General features: G+C 42.1%; 2 protein-coding genes across 2 annotated transcripts in view; both read right to left on the bottom strand.

Moving 5' to 3' along the window:
• Positions 1–12,106, bottom strand: part of LOC143961567 (toll-like receptor 13) — a 152,466-nt gene that overhangs the window by 63,984 nt on the left and 76,376 nt on the right. The window lies entirely within an intron of this gene.
• The window catches only part of LOC143961565 (uncharacterized), an 82,468-nt gene that overhangs the window by 12,477 nt on the left and 57,885 nt on the right, over positions 1–12,106 (bottom strand). Inside the window, exon 13 of the mRNA XM_077470873.1 lies at positions 4,323–4,490. Coding sequence (XP_077326999.1) covers positions 4,323–4,490 — 168 coding nt within the window. The remainder of the gene's footprint in view (positions 1–4,322; positions 4,491–12,106) is intronic.

Consider the following 12,106-nt stretch of genomic DNA (forward strand, 5'->3'; position numbering starts at 1 on the left):
GAGAAAATATCCAGTGAGTGGCAGTTGTGTGGAGGAAAATGCTTTTTTGAGGTCAGGGGGCAAAAGGCAGACTAGTTTGAGATGATAGAAAGGCAACAGTAACTCAAATACCCACTCGTTACAACCAAGGTATACAGACTACCATCTCTAACACATTGAACCTTGAAGCAGAATGGTCTACATCAGCGGAAGACCACAAAGACCACACCAGGTGTCATTCCTGTCAGCTAAGAACAGGAAACTGAGGCTGCAGTTTGCACAGGCTCACCAAAATTGGGCAATAGAAGATCGGGAAAATGCCTGGTCTGATGAGTCTGGATTTCAACTGCAACATTCAGATGGTCGGGTCAGAATTTGGTGTAAACATGAAAGCATGGATCCATCCTGCCTTGTATCAATGGTTCAGGCTGGTAATGTAATGGTGAGGGGGATAGTTTCTTGGCACACTTTGGCCCCTTAGTACCAATTGAGCAGTGTTTAAACACCACGGCCTGCTAGAGTATTGTTGCTGACCATGTCCTTCCCTTTATGACTACAGTGTACCCATCTTCTGATGGCTCCTTCCAGCAGGATAATGCACCATGTCATAAAGCTCCAATCATCTCACCACTGGACAATGAGGTCGCCGTACTCCAATTGCCTCCACACTCACCAGATCTCAATCCAATAGAGCACCTTTGGGACATGGTGGAACGGGAGAATTGCATCATGGATGTGCAGCCGACATATCTGCAGGAACTGTGTGATGCCATCGTGTCACTATGATCTAGACATGTGCAATTCGTTTAATTCCGATTTCTTTTTGAAAATGTCCAAATTACCGAAAACCCATTTAACAAACTTTTCCGAAAATTTGTAAATTCAAATATTTGAAAATTCGCAAAAAAAAAATCAGAAATTCCAAAACCCCCCCCCCCCAAAAAACGAAAATTTGAAAAAAAAACTAAAAAACAGAAATTTGAATACCCCAAAAAATAATATCTAATAATAACTTAACTATTACTAACTATTAAATTATAGGTATTGTAATTTCCTTTGGCTGTTAGTATTAACGAAAACCCATTTACGTAACTTTTCCATAAATTTGTACATTTTAAAAAATGTGTAAATTCTAAAAAAATTGGAAATGCGAAAAAAAAAAAATCCAAAATTCCAAAAATCAGAAATAATAACTAACTAATAATAACTTAACTATTACTAACTATTAAATTATAGGTATTGGAATTTCCTTTCAAATTTGTCTGTTAGTGAACGTATTAACAAAAACCCGTTTACGGAACTTTTCCAGAAATTCATAAATTTAAATATTTGATAATTTGTAAATTTAAAAAAAATCGGAAATTTGAAAAAAATCGGAAATTCATAATTTAAAACAAAAACGGAAATTTGTAAAAAAAAAAACTGAAATTCAAACAAATTGGAAAATTGGAAATTTGAAAATCTGAAATGATAACTAATAATATAACTATTACTAGCTATTAAATTAAAGGTATTGAAATTTCCTTTCAAATTTGGCTGTTAGTGAACGTAATGTATACAAATTTATCAGAAGTTACAAATTATCGGAAATAATGAATGCTGCATCTAAACGAATGGAAGACAACCAATTAATAATAATAATATTGTGAAAAATAATAATAATAATAAATTACAAATTAAAATAATAAAAACGTATTACTATTATTATTTTTTATTATGAATTTGTTCCATTCCATTTGTTTAGATGCGGCATTCGTTATTTCAGGTAAATTATAATTTCGGATAAATTTGTGTTTGTTACATTCACTAACAGCCAAATTTAAAAGGAAATTTCAATACCTGTAATAGTTAAGTTATTATTAGTTAGTTATTATTTCAGATTTTCAGGTTTTCGAATTTCCGTTTTATTCGAATTTCTAATTTTTTATTTTTTTTTATTTTTCGAATTTATGATTTTTTATAAATTTACGAATTGCGATCAAAATGAATGACCCGAAAAAACATAACAAACACATTTGTTTGTCAGTGCAATGTCTACTATGGACCAAAATCTCTGAGGAATGTTTCCAACACCTTGTTGAATCTATGCCACCAAGAATGAAGGCAGTTCCTGAAGGCAAAGGAGGGTTCAACCCGGCACTAGCATAGTATAGAATTTTTTTTACACATAAGTCCTTAGGTATTGCTGGTTACATCGAGGCCAGTGACACCACAGTTCAAAGGCAGCACAACCAGAATGTGGAGACTGGAGACAGAAGGCATGGAAAAGGGTCTCCTCTTAAAAAAATGAAAGCTACAGCTCTTAGCCCTTGTACACATGGTCGGACATTCTGACAACTAAATCCGTCGGATTTTGTCCAAAACTGTTACATACACAAGGTCGGACAAAGTTGTTGGAAAATCCAATCGTTCTGAACGTGGTGACCTTATTTTGTTATGATGGGACTACGTTCAGGCTAGTAGCCAATAGCTTTGGTCTAGGAATTTGATCTGAGCATGCGTGGCACTTTGTCCGATCGGAATTGTCTACACACGATCGGATCATGTTGTCGGAAAATTTTATAGCCCTGCTCTAAAACTTTGTTGGTCGGATATTCCGACGGAAACAGTCCAATGGAGCCCACGCGGTCGGATTATCCGACAACACGGTCCGATCGGACATTTTCCGTTGGAATGTCCAACCATGTGTACAAGGGCTAAGTGTGGAAGAAAGAGTGGCATTTGGCACAACATAATAAAGACTGCACAAACAGGCCTAAATACACACCTCAGCTAATGGTCCTTTCTGATAAGGCACCGGCATAAGTGCAGGCCAACGCCTCAAGCACATACGGGGCTATCTCCAGCAAGGGATTTATCCTCTGCATAATGTGCAACATCAAACACCAGAGGGCAGTTTTTTCACACACTAATCTGTTGTGGGCAGAAATTGTGTCACTGTTTTTCTGCAAGGTAAACCGTGGCCTGGTATAATTGGCGAAACTGTTGGCAAACCTTTGTCTGGTGTAGAACATCTTAGAACCCTGGGAACTTGCCCAGGAAGGGCTGGATTACAGAGTTGAGGACAGGCAATGTATGTGCTGGATTAACTGCAAGCAAAGGGCTTGAAAAAGTCAGCCACCTCTCAGCATGCGCACGAGGGGGCTGACTGAAGCTCTGGCTTTGTATATCTCCTGGCCTACAGGCAAATAAGGTGATCATCAAGCATGGAGGCGACCTTCTTAGAAAAATATTGGTAATAGGGTGTCTCCCACTCTTGGGCCACACAAGCGATCAACTAGTAGAAAGAGGATGTTCCAAATAGTTGGTATGAGATGAGCTGCAGTGCTATGTGTCAGGACATCATAAGATCCATTTTTCAAGGCAGCGTGAGAGGTCCTGCAAGGTGTCTAAACATTGGTCTGGGATGCTTGTTGCTTTATGTGAATAAAGGACATGATTATCATTATACCAAGGTGTGCTGGTGAAGATCCTTATTTTTCTATTATTGTATGGCTTATAAGACTTCCCAGAAGAGTGGAGACTGTTATCGCCGGAAGGGAAGGTAACTCCATATTAATGACCACAATTTTGGAATGAGGTGTCCATAAAGCTCATATACAGTATGTGCAAGCCCTTGTACACACGGTCGGATATTCCGATGGACAATGTCCGATAGGACCATGTTGTCGGATAATCCGACCGTGTGGGCTCCATCGGACTGTTTCCATCGGAGTATCCGACGGACCAAGTTTTCCAGCTGGGCTATAAGATTTTCCGACAACATGTTCCGATCGGACTTTGTCCGATTGTGTGTAGAGAATTCTGAAGGGACAAAGTGCCACGCATGCTCAGATCAAATTCCTAGACCAAAGCTATTGGCTACTAGCCTGAACGTAGTCCCATCATAATGAAATTCCGTCATCACGTTCTGCACGATCGGATTTTCCGACAACTTTATCCTACCGTGTGTGCGCAACAGTTTCGGACAAAATCCGTCGGACAAAATCCAACGGATTTGGTTGTCAGAATGTCCGACCGTGTGTACAAGGGCTAATGGTTAAGTGTCTACAAACTTTAGGCCACGCCTGTTTTTATGTACAGGAGACAATGTAATCAGCCAATCGCTGTCAGTATATTGGTCGCTGACATGGGAACAGGAGTCACCATAGCCCTATTCTGGGGGAGGAGTCTCACTTTGGCAAATAACCTTCTCCCAGGTGGGAGTAAAGAATGGGATGAGGTAAATTGGATAGGGTTCCACTTATATTACATGGGTGTACTGTTTATTGCTGTCCTCTGATTGGCTAACCTGCTATCCATTAAAAGGCACAGTGTCAATATCATGTTCTAGCATGACTTACCTCTTCCAAAACTTCCATTATTCAGTTTGAAGGCTTGAGTCTTGACATTCATGAACACAATGCTCACATTGGGAGAAACCGCCAAATTCACCTCCTTAGCGGCAAAAGAATACCCAAGTGGGGCAACCAAGGCTTTTAAAGGCTTATAAGCTGTTAAGAAGTTCAGACCTATAAAGTATGAAAGGGCGATAGAAAGATTATGTCTAAGCATGACTGGCCAATGTAGAAAGTGAAGTGATGCCTAGTCTGGGATTAGAATACAAGGAAATAAGGCTGGAATGGAGTGGAACTAGTATACAATACGCTTTACTTACCTAGACTAATATACAAGGAAATACATCTAAGCATGATGAGGGCCATTAAGCAAAGAATCTAGGAAAATGTGAGTAAGGCCAACAAGGAAACCAGTTGTAATAATGGCTAGATTAGTATCTCACGATTAGAAGTCTGAGCTCAGCTAGTGCCATTACACCAGGAACTAAAATGTATTATGGTCAGGACTAATAGGTGCCTTTAAAAAAAATGTGAGTGGAACTCTGCTTTAAGAGAGCAACCATCTTTGATAAGAACTGAAATATAACATCTGATCGGCACAGATAAAAAGCATCACAGATAAGGAAACCACTGCTGGACAATCATATGCATTGGGAATATACCAACTGGTTTTCTTCAACTACTTGTGGAAACCTGTCTATGGTGACCAGCGGGATCTGTGAGTAATCAAAGCCTATTGAGTCATTGAGAAGTTTTGCCCATATCTGTGATAGATAGGAATTACCTGCACGCTGCGGGAATTCCCTCATGCTGTTATTATATCTCAGTCTGTGGCAATTTCCCAAGTATGGTGAATGGATATTTGAATTGACCGGATCAGTATAGTGCTTTTTATGTCGATCTTCTCAGTACTTTCATAATTCCTTTTCTTAGCCCTTGTACACACGGTCGGAGATTCTGACAGAATGTGTCCAATCGGACCGTTTTGTCGGATATTCCGACTGTGTGTGGTCTCCATCGGACTGTTTCCGTCGGAGTATCTGACGGACCAACTTTTCCAACTTGCCGGTAAAATTTTCCGACAAAATGCTCCGATCGGACATACTCCGATCATGTGTAGAGAATTCCGATCGGACAAGGTGCCACGCATGCTCAGATCAAATTCCTACACCAAAGCTATTGGCTACTAGTGTGAACGTAGTACCGTCGTAACAAAATAACGTAATCACATCGGATTTTCCGACAACTTTGTCCGACCGTGTGTATGCAACTGTTTTGGACAAAATCCATCGGACAAAATCCGAGGGATTTGGTTGTCGGAATCTTTGATCGTGTGTACAAGGGCTAAGACATCCACAGTCTGCCTTAAACCAAATCAGTCGGAACTGACCATATTTGTGGTTGAATTCCACCTCTTTTACCAGGTATATCAAGCTGGATAACGGGTGCAACAGCCTTGATTGTATACTGGTGTGTCCTACCCTTCCTTTTTTTTCTTTTTTCTCAGCCCCATTTTTTTCTACGACTCACTGACAAATGACCAGGATATCCCTGTGTGTTTACAGAGTGTGGCTTTATCAGATGCAGTGCATCTTTTCCATCACGGGGCAGTGTGCTAGATGTCGTTTGTTTTTACAAAGTTGACTACTACCCCGTTTTAGGAACGAGCTGTAGGGGTCCCTTAGTAGTTGGCTTAGAGCCACTGTAGAGGTATTTAGGGGGGTGTTCTGTATATGGGGGAGGGTGTGTTTGCTTACTCTGGGGATTCTGTTTTCCTCCCCTCGGCCATTTACTAGGGGTGCACCACCGTTCCACACAGGGTGTTGTGTTTTAGAGGAGTCGTTTAAGGGAGGGGATAGAAACCCCTTTTTAGGGAGTTCTTCAGGTATGTGGGTATTTCGGTTATTGTGATAGAGATATTTTGTATACCGTTTTAAGCAATAAAATACATTTTGTAGTTAACCCTATAGGGTGTGTAGAACTCTTTGTTTTTTTTGTTTTTTTTCTATATTGTTGGAGTAACAAAACAAGCACTAGTACCAAAGAAAATAATGTTGGGTCAAGATACAACCTATATGGGCTTGCTGTGCCAAAAGCAAACACTGGGTGTAGTGAAGTCTAAAATACATACAAAGGTCATAGATAATACTAGCATGCTTTACAGATTCATAGCCAAAAAAACCCTAATGAAACAGTCTTAACATTTTAGATTAAATGAGGAGTTCCAGCCTGGGTAAAAAATAAAATAAAAGTCAGCAGCAAATACGGTAGCTGCTGACTTTTAATATATGGACACTTACTTGTCTGGGGAGCATGCCATGTCAGCATCCCAGATGAATTTTGGATTGACTGTCGGGTGCTGCCACCGCTGTCTCCACTAAGGAAAATGGACCGCAATGCCTTTCTGCTTCACGGCCGGTTCCCCACTGTGCATGTGCGAAGCGTGCTGCTCTTTCTAATTGGCCCGGTTGTGGTGGAAGGAGGAGGGGGCTAAACTACTGAGGGTGGTGCCGTCTTCCAGAAGTGGGAATGGAGACCTGTCAAAATCAGGTCCCTGGTCTCCCCTCCCCCTAAATGGTGCAAAATGTGGCACCTAAGGGGGGTTGGAAGCAAATAAGCGGAGGTTCTACTTTTGGGTGGATTTCCGCTTTAAAGTGATTGAAAGCTTAGTTTTTTGTTTTATTAAAATGAGAAACATGTTATACTTACCTTCACTGTGCAATGGTTTTGCACAGAGCAGCCACACAAGACACACAGTGTGGGGCTTGGCCCCGCCCCTGCTTCCTCGTCACTGGCTCTAATTGACAGTAGTGGGAGCCAGACTGGCTGGCATCTGAGCCAATGAGGTGCAAGAGAGCTGAGAGAGCATTGGTTCTCGTGCGCACTTTTGGAGCAAGATTGGGTTTAGGGGGTCTGCGTGGGAGCTGCATACAGAAAGTTTTTTTTTACCTTGCTGCATAGAGATGTAGTGAGGTAAAAAAAAAAAAAATCTACCTTTACAACTACTAAAATTGAAGCTGTAGCACTGACCCCCAAAGGAGCTTCTGGTTTGATTGGGCTTACCGTTACCTTCTTCCCCCTCGATTTGTGTCTAGGGGTTCCCATGATAGATGGCCCAGAAACCTTAGAGACTGATGACAGATCCGCTTAAAGGTATTTTTATTTGCAAAAAACGTAGTCAACGAACAGTCTCTTAGCATAGGATCAGAGGGGTAGGAGGACAAGTTCAGGTACTCTTAGTGTCAAAGTCAATAATAAAGAACTTGCTTACTTTGACTAAATCCAGATAATAGCCTTTCACAGCTGGATGTTCACGCAGGTTGGATAGTCCCTCTCTCACAAGGCCTAGCAACCAACAAGGTGCTCAAATCAGGAACAAGTCTCTGGCACAAACATTGTTGCCGAACGCGTAGGAATAAGTCTCTGCCACAGACGTTGTTGTAGAACATGTAGGAAACTGGAACTTGTAGAACACTCGTGTGATACCTGTATCTTTCAGACGGTCCGGTGATACCCACGAAATTGGATTCATTTAGGTCCCTCAGCCTCACCAGGCTCCTGCTAAGAACCCAACCCGTACTCGGCCCTCTCCTGAAGAGTCCTCCCCCGGATATTACTGGGCCTCTCCACAACGGAGACGTCACCTGACCACCTTGGAATCCTTTCTTTAGTTTCCCCGCCTCAGGCTAGCCAGCCCTGAGACATAAAGTTGGGTGGATCCGCACCCCAGGCCATAGCATTCCTGGGGGCTGGTCAGGAGGACCAGGACCATGGAGTCAGAACATACTTCTGGACCGGAACCCCGAACCATGTGACATCCGCATCATATGAAACCCTCTCCCAGAAAGCACAGCAAGAGTGACACTCCCACTGGGTGGGCTCTGAGAGAAAGTAACCTTAAAGCACCCAACCAGACTGTGGTTCCATGCCTGAAGAGACAGTGCCCCCGGTGGCCAGGCTGAACACCCTATAATCCAGTCAGACTGATGCTGAGGTCAAAAATAATTATACTCAAACCAAACTGCAGTTCAGGTGTAACCTTAAATTTCAAAAACATAGCGCGTGCTCTTCAGGAGCCGGTGCTACATTTATTTTAACAATGAGAGACAGAATAACAACAAAAATATCCAGAAAAACACATTTCAAAAAAGTTATGTATTGATTCGCATTTTAGAGAGTGAAATAAGTATTTGATCCCTGATCAATCAGCAAGATTTCTGGCTCCCAGGTGTCTACTATACAGGCAACAAGCTGAGATTAGGAGCACTCTCTTAAAGGGAGTGCTCATAATCTCAGCTTGCTACCTATATAGAAGACACCTGTCCACAGAAGCTATAAATCAGATTCCAATCTCTTCTCCATGGCCAAGACCAAGGAGTTGTCCAAGGATGTCAGGGACAAGACTGTAGACCTAAACAAGGCTGGAATGGGCTACAAGACCATCGCCAAGCAGCTTGGTGAAAGGGTGACAACAGATGGTGTGATTATTTGCAAATGGAAGAAACACAAAATAACTGTCAAACTCCCTCGGACTTGGGCTCCATGCAAGATCTCACCTTGGGGAATTTCAGTGATCATGGGAACGGTGAGGAATCAGCCCAGAACTACACAGGAGAATCTTGTAAATAATCTCAAGGCAGCTGGGACCATTGTCATCAAGAAAACAATTGGTAACACACTACTCCGTGAAGCACTGAAATCCTGCAGCGCCCACAGGGTCCCCTTGCTCAAGGAAGGACATGTACAGGCCTGTCTGAAGATTGCTAATGAACATCTGAATGATTCAGAGGAGAACTGGGTGAAAGATGAGACCAAAATCAAGCTCTTTGGCATCAACTCAACTCACCATGTTTGGAGGAGGAATGCTGCCTATGACCCCAAGAACACAATCCCCACTGTCAAACATGGAGGTGGAAACATTATGCTTTGGGGGGTGTTTTTCTGCTATGTGGACAGGACAACTTCACTGCATCAAAGGGACGATGGACGGGGCCATGTACCATCAAATCCTGGATGAGAGCCTCCTTCCCTCAGACAGAGCATTGAAAATGGGTCATGGATGGGTCTTCCAGCATGACAATGACCCAAAACACACAGCCAAGGCAACACAGGAGTCACTCAAGAAGAAGCACATTAAAGTCCTGGACTGGCCTAGCCCGTCTCCAGACATGAATCCCATAGAAATTATGTAGAGGGAGCTGAAGGTTCGAGCTACCAAACGTCAGCCTCAAAACCTTAATGACTTGGAGAGGATCTGAAGAGAGGATTGGGACAAAATTCCTCCTGAGATGTGTGCAAACCTGGTGGCCAACTACAAGACACATCTGAAATTTGTGATTACCAACAAGGGTTTTGCTACCAAATACTAAATCATGTTTTGCGAAGGTGTCAAATACTTATTTCACTCATTAAAATGCAAATCTATTTATAACTTTTTTGAAATGCGTTTTTTCAGGATTTTTTTGTTGTTGTTCTATCCCTCACTGTCAAAATAAACCTACCATTAAAATTATAGCCTGATTTTTTCTTTTTCAGTGTGCAAACGTACAAAATCAGCAGGGTATCAAATACTTTTTTCTCTCACTGTATTGGTAATTGGTATTGGTAATTTCTGACCATTTTAGGGCTAATAGACAAAGAAAGTATGGCAAAGCTATGAAGGACATGTAGTGCCTGTCAAACTCTCAACTTAAAAACGGCACGGAGCAAACCCTGCTCCAGCTTGTGTATTGCTCTGTCTGGCTGTATTGCAAAGATTTGGGTGGGTGGTAAAACCTTGGATCTTCCACCTGTTTCAAATGATTTGGACCAGTGCACAAAGCAAGGTCCATAAAGACATTGATGAGAGAGTTTGGGGTGGAGGAACTTGACTGGCCTGGCTCCTGACCTCAACCCGATAGAACACCTTTCGGATGATATAGAGCGGAGACTGCGAGCCAGGCCCGCTTGCCCAACATCAGTGCCTGACCTCACAAATGCGCGTCTGGAAGAATAGTCAAACATTTTCATAGACATAGTCCTAAACCTTATGGACGGCCTTCCCAGAAGAGTTGAAGCTGTTATAGCTGTAAAGGGTGGGCCAACTCAATATTGAAACCTACAGACTAAGACTTGGATGCCATTAAAGAGGAAGTAAACCCTGATGGGTTTACTTCCTCTTTGTCTCCCTGCACAAGTAAAGCATAATGGACTACTATGCGTTGTATAGTAGTCCACTATGCGCACGGGAGCCGCCACTAACGGCATATCACTGTTACCAGTGGCATGCTCAGTGCGCCTGCGCGCCGCTGTCTACGGCACATGCGCCGCTGTCTACGGCACATGCGCCGTAGACAGAGGTGCCTGTCTTTTTGCAAATATCTCCTAAACCGTGTAGGTTTAGGAGATATTTCATGGACCTACAGGTAAGCCTTAATCTAGACTTACCTGTAGGTCAAAGTTGTCTGTAAGGGTTTACAACCACTTTAAAGTTCATGTGCATGTAAAGGCAGGCGTTACAATACTTTTGACAATATAATGTATGTCTAACTTTTATTTTATCGATGGGAATAGGCGGGTGCAGTGAAAGTGCATGATATAGTATGAGTTGTTTTAGGGTTTTTTTCAAACAAGCAGTGGCGTTCTAAAAACAAAAGCAGCGAGTGTGTGTTTCCCAAACCATACCAGACAACATGCCTTTAAAATGGGGCTCATTGCTTACCAGGGGGCCCCCTTTTGGCAAGGACAATGGCTATCCACGTTCCTGGCTGTGTGAATATGGGGGTATGTGAGGGGGGACTCCCCCTTTCCTGGTTGGTCAAGATGTATGCTTGTATAAGGGTCTGTTATGGATTTAGGGGGGATCCCATGCTTTTATTTCTGTTTTATTTTGCGTGGGTTAAATTATTAAAAGCCATAGAGGCTGGTATGAATTATGGTGGGGTGGGGGCATATGCTGTTTTCATTTGGCTTTGGAGCCCCATCAAAAACCTTAGGAGACCATCAAGAACAAGGGTCTGGCATGTATTTTTAGGGGGGGGACCCAATTATATATATTTGTTTGTTTTTTTCTCATGGGGTCTATTAGGGTAAGGGTCTGGTTTGAATGTTTGTTTGACAATCCCCTCCCTATTAGTTTTGAAGTTAGACAGAATTTGTAGATTTTTGTCCGGGTTTTGCCCAATGTGTTTACAAACCGAAGCCCAAGCAGATTGACCCATCACTAGAGCTAAGCGTAAAAGGTTCACCCAAAAGTGATGAACGGTAAGCTCTTGGTTCTTCTAAAAGGGAGTTCTCTTATAGCTCTGTTCCTGACCACTTGGGTTTTTTGGGTGTCTCCATGCACCTTTGGGTGCCCTAGCTCCTCTTGTTGCATTCTCCATAATTTCAAAAATAATAAAAAAATGTAAAAAATTTCATGGAAATAGAATGGATGTCGCTGAGTTAGGAACACATTTCCACATTTGGTGGTCATGTCCCAAAGCTCAAATTTATTGGAATAAGATCTTTACTATGGCATCTAAAATGTTAGGAATATCCATTACCCCAGATGCCTCAATGGCACTCGTCAATCGAAAGCCAGACTTTCTAACACACACCCAATTTAAATTAATTGCTAATTTATTCACCGCAGCAAAACAAACACTTGCAAGAGCTTGGAAATCCCCTTCATTGATTGTGGATGAGGTAGTGAATAGGATGAACAACACTATGACGCAAGCCAAAATGGCAGCTCTTGAAGCTGACACGCTTATCAAATTTGAAAAAGTATGGCATCCGTGGATAAAACATGATTTACCATCACATTTTAA

This window comes from Lithobates pipiens, unplaced genomic scaffold (assembly GCF_037356315.1).
Source record: "Lithobates pipiens isolate NorthernLeopardFrog02 unplaced genomic scaffold, aLitPip1_a1.2 Scaffold_8, whole genome shotgun sequence".
In the NCBI taxonomy this organism is placed as follows: domain Eukaryota; kingdom Metazoa; phylum Chordata; class Amphibia; order Anura; family Ranidae; genus Lithobates; species Lithobates pipiens.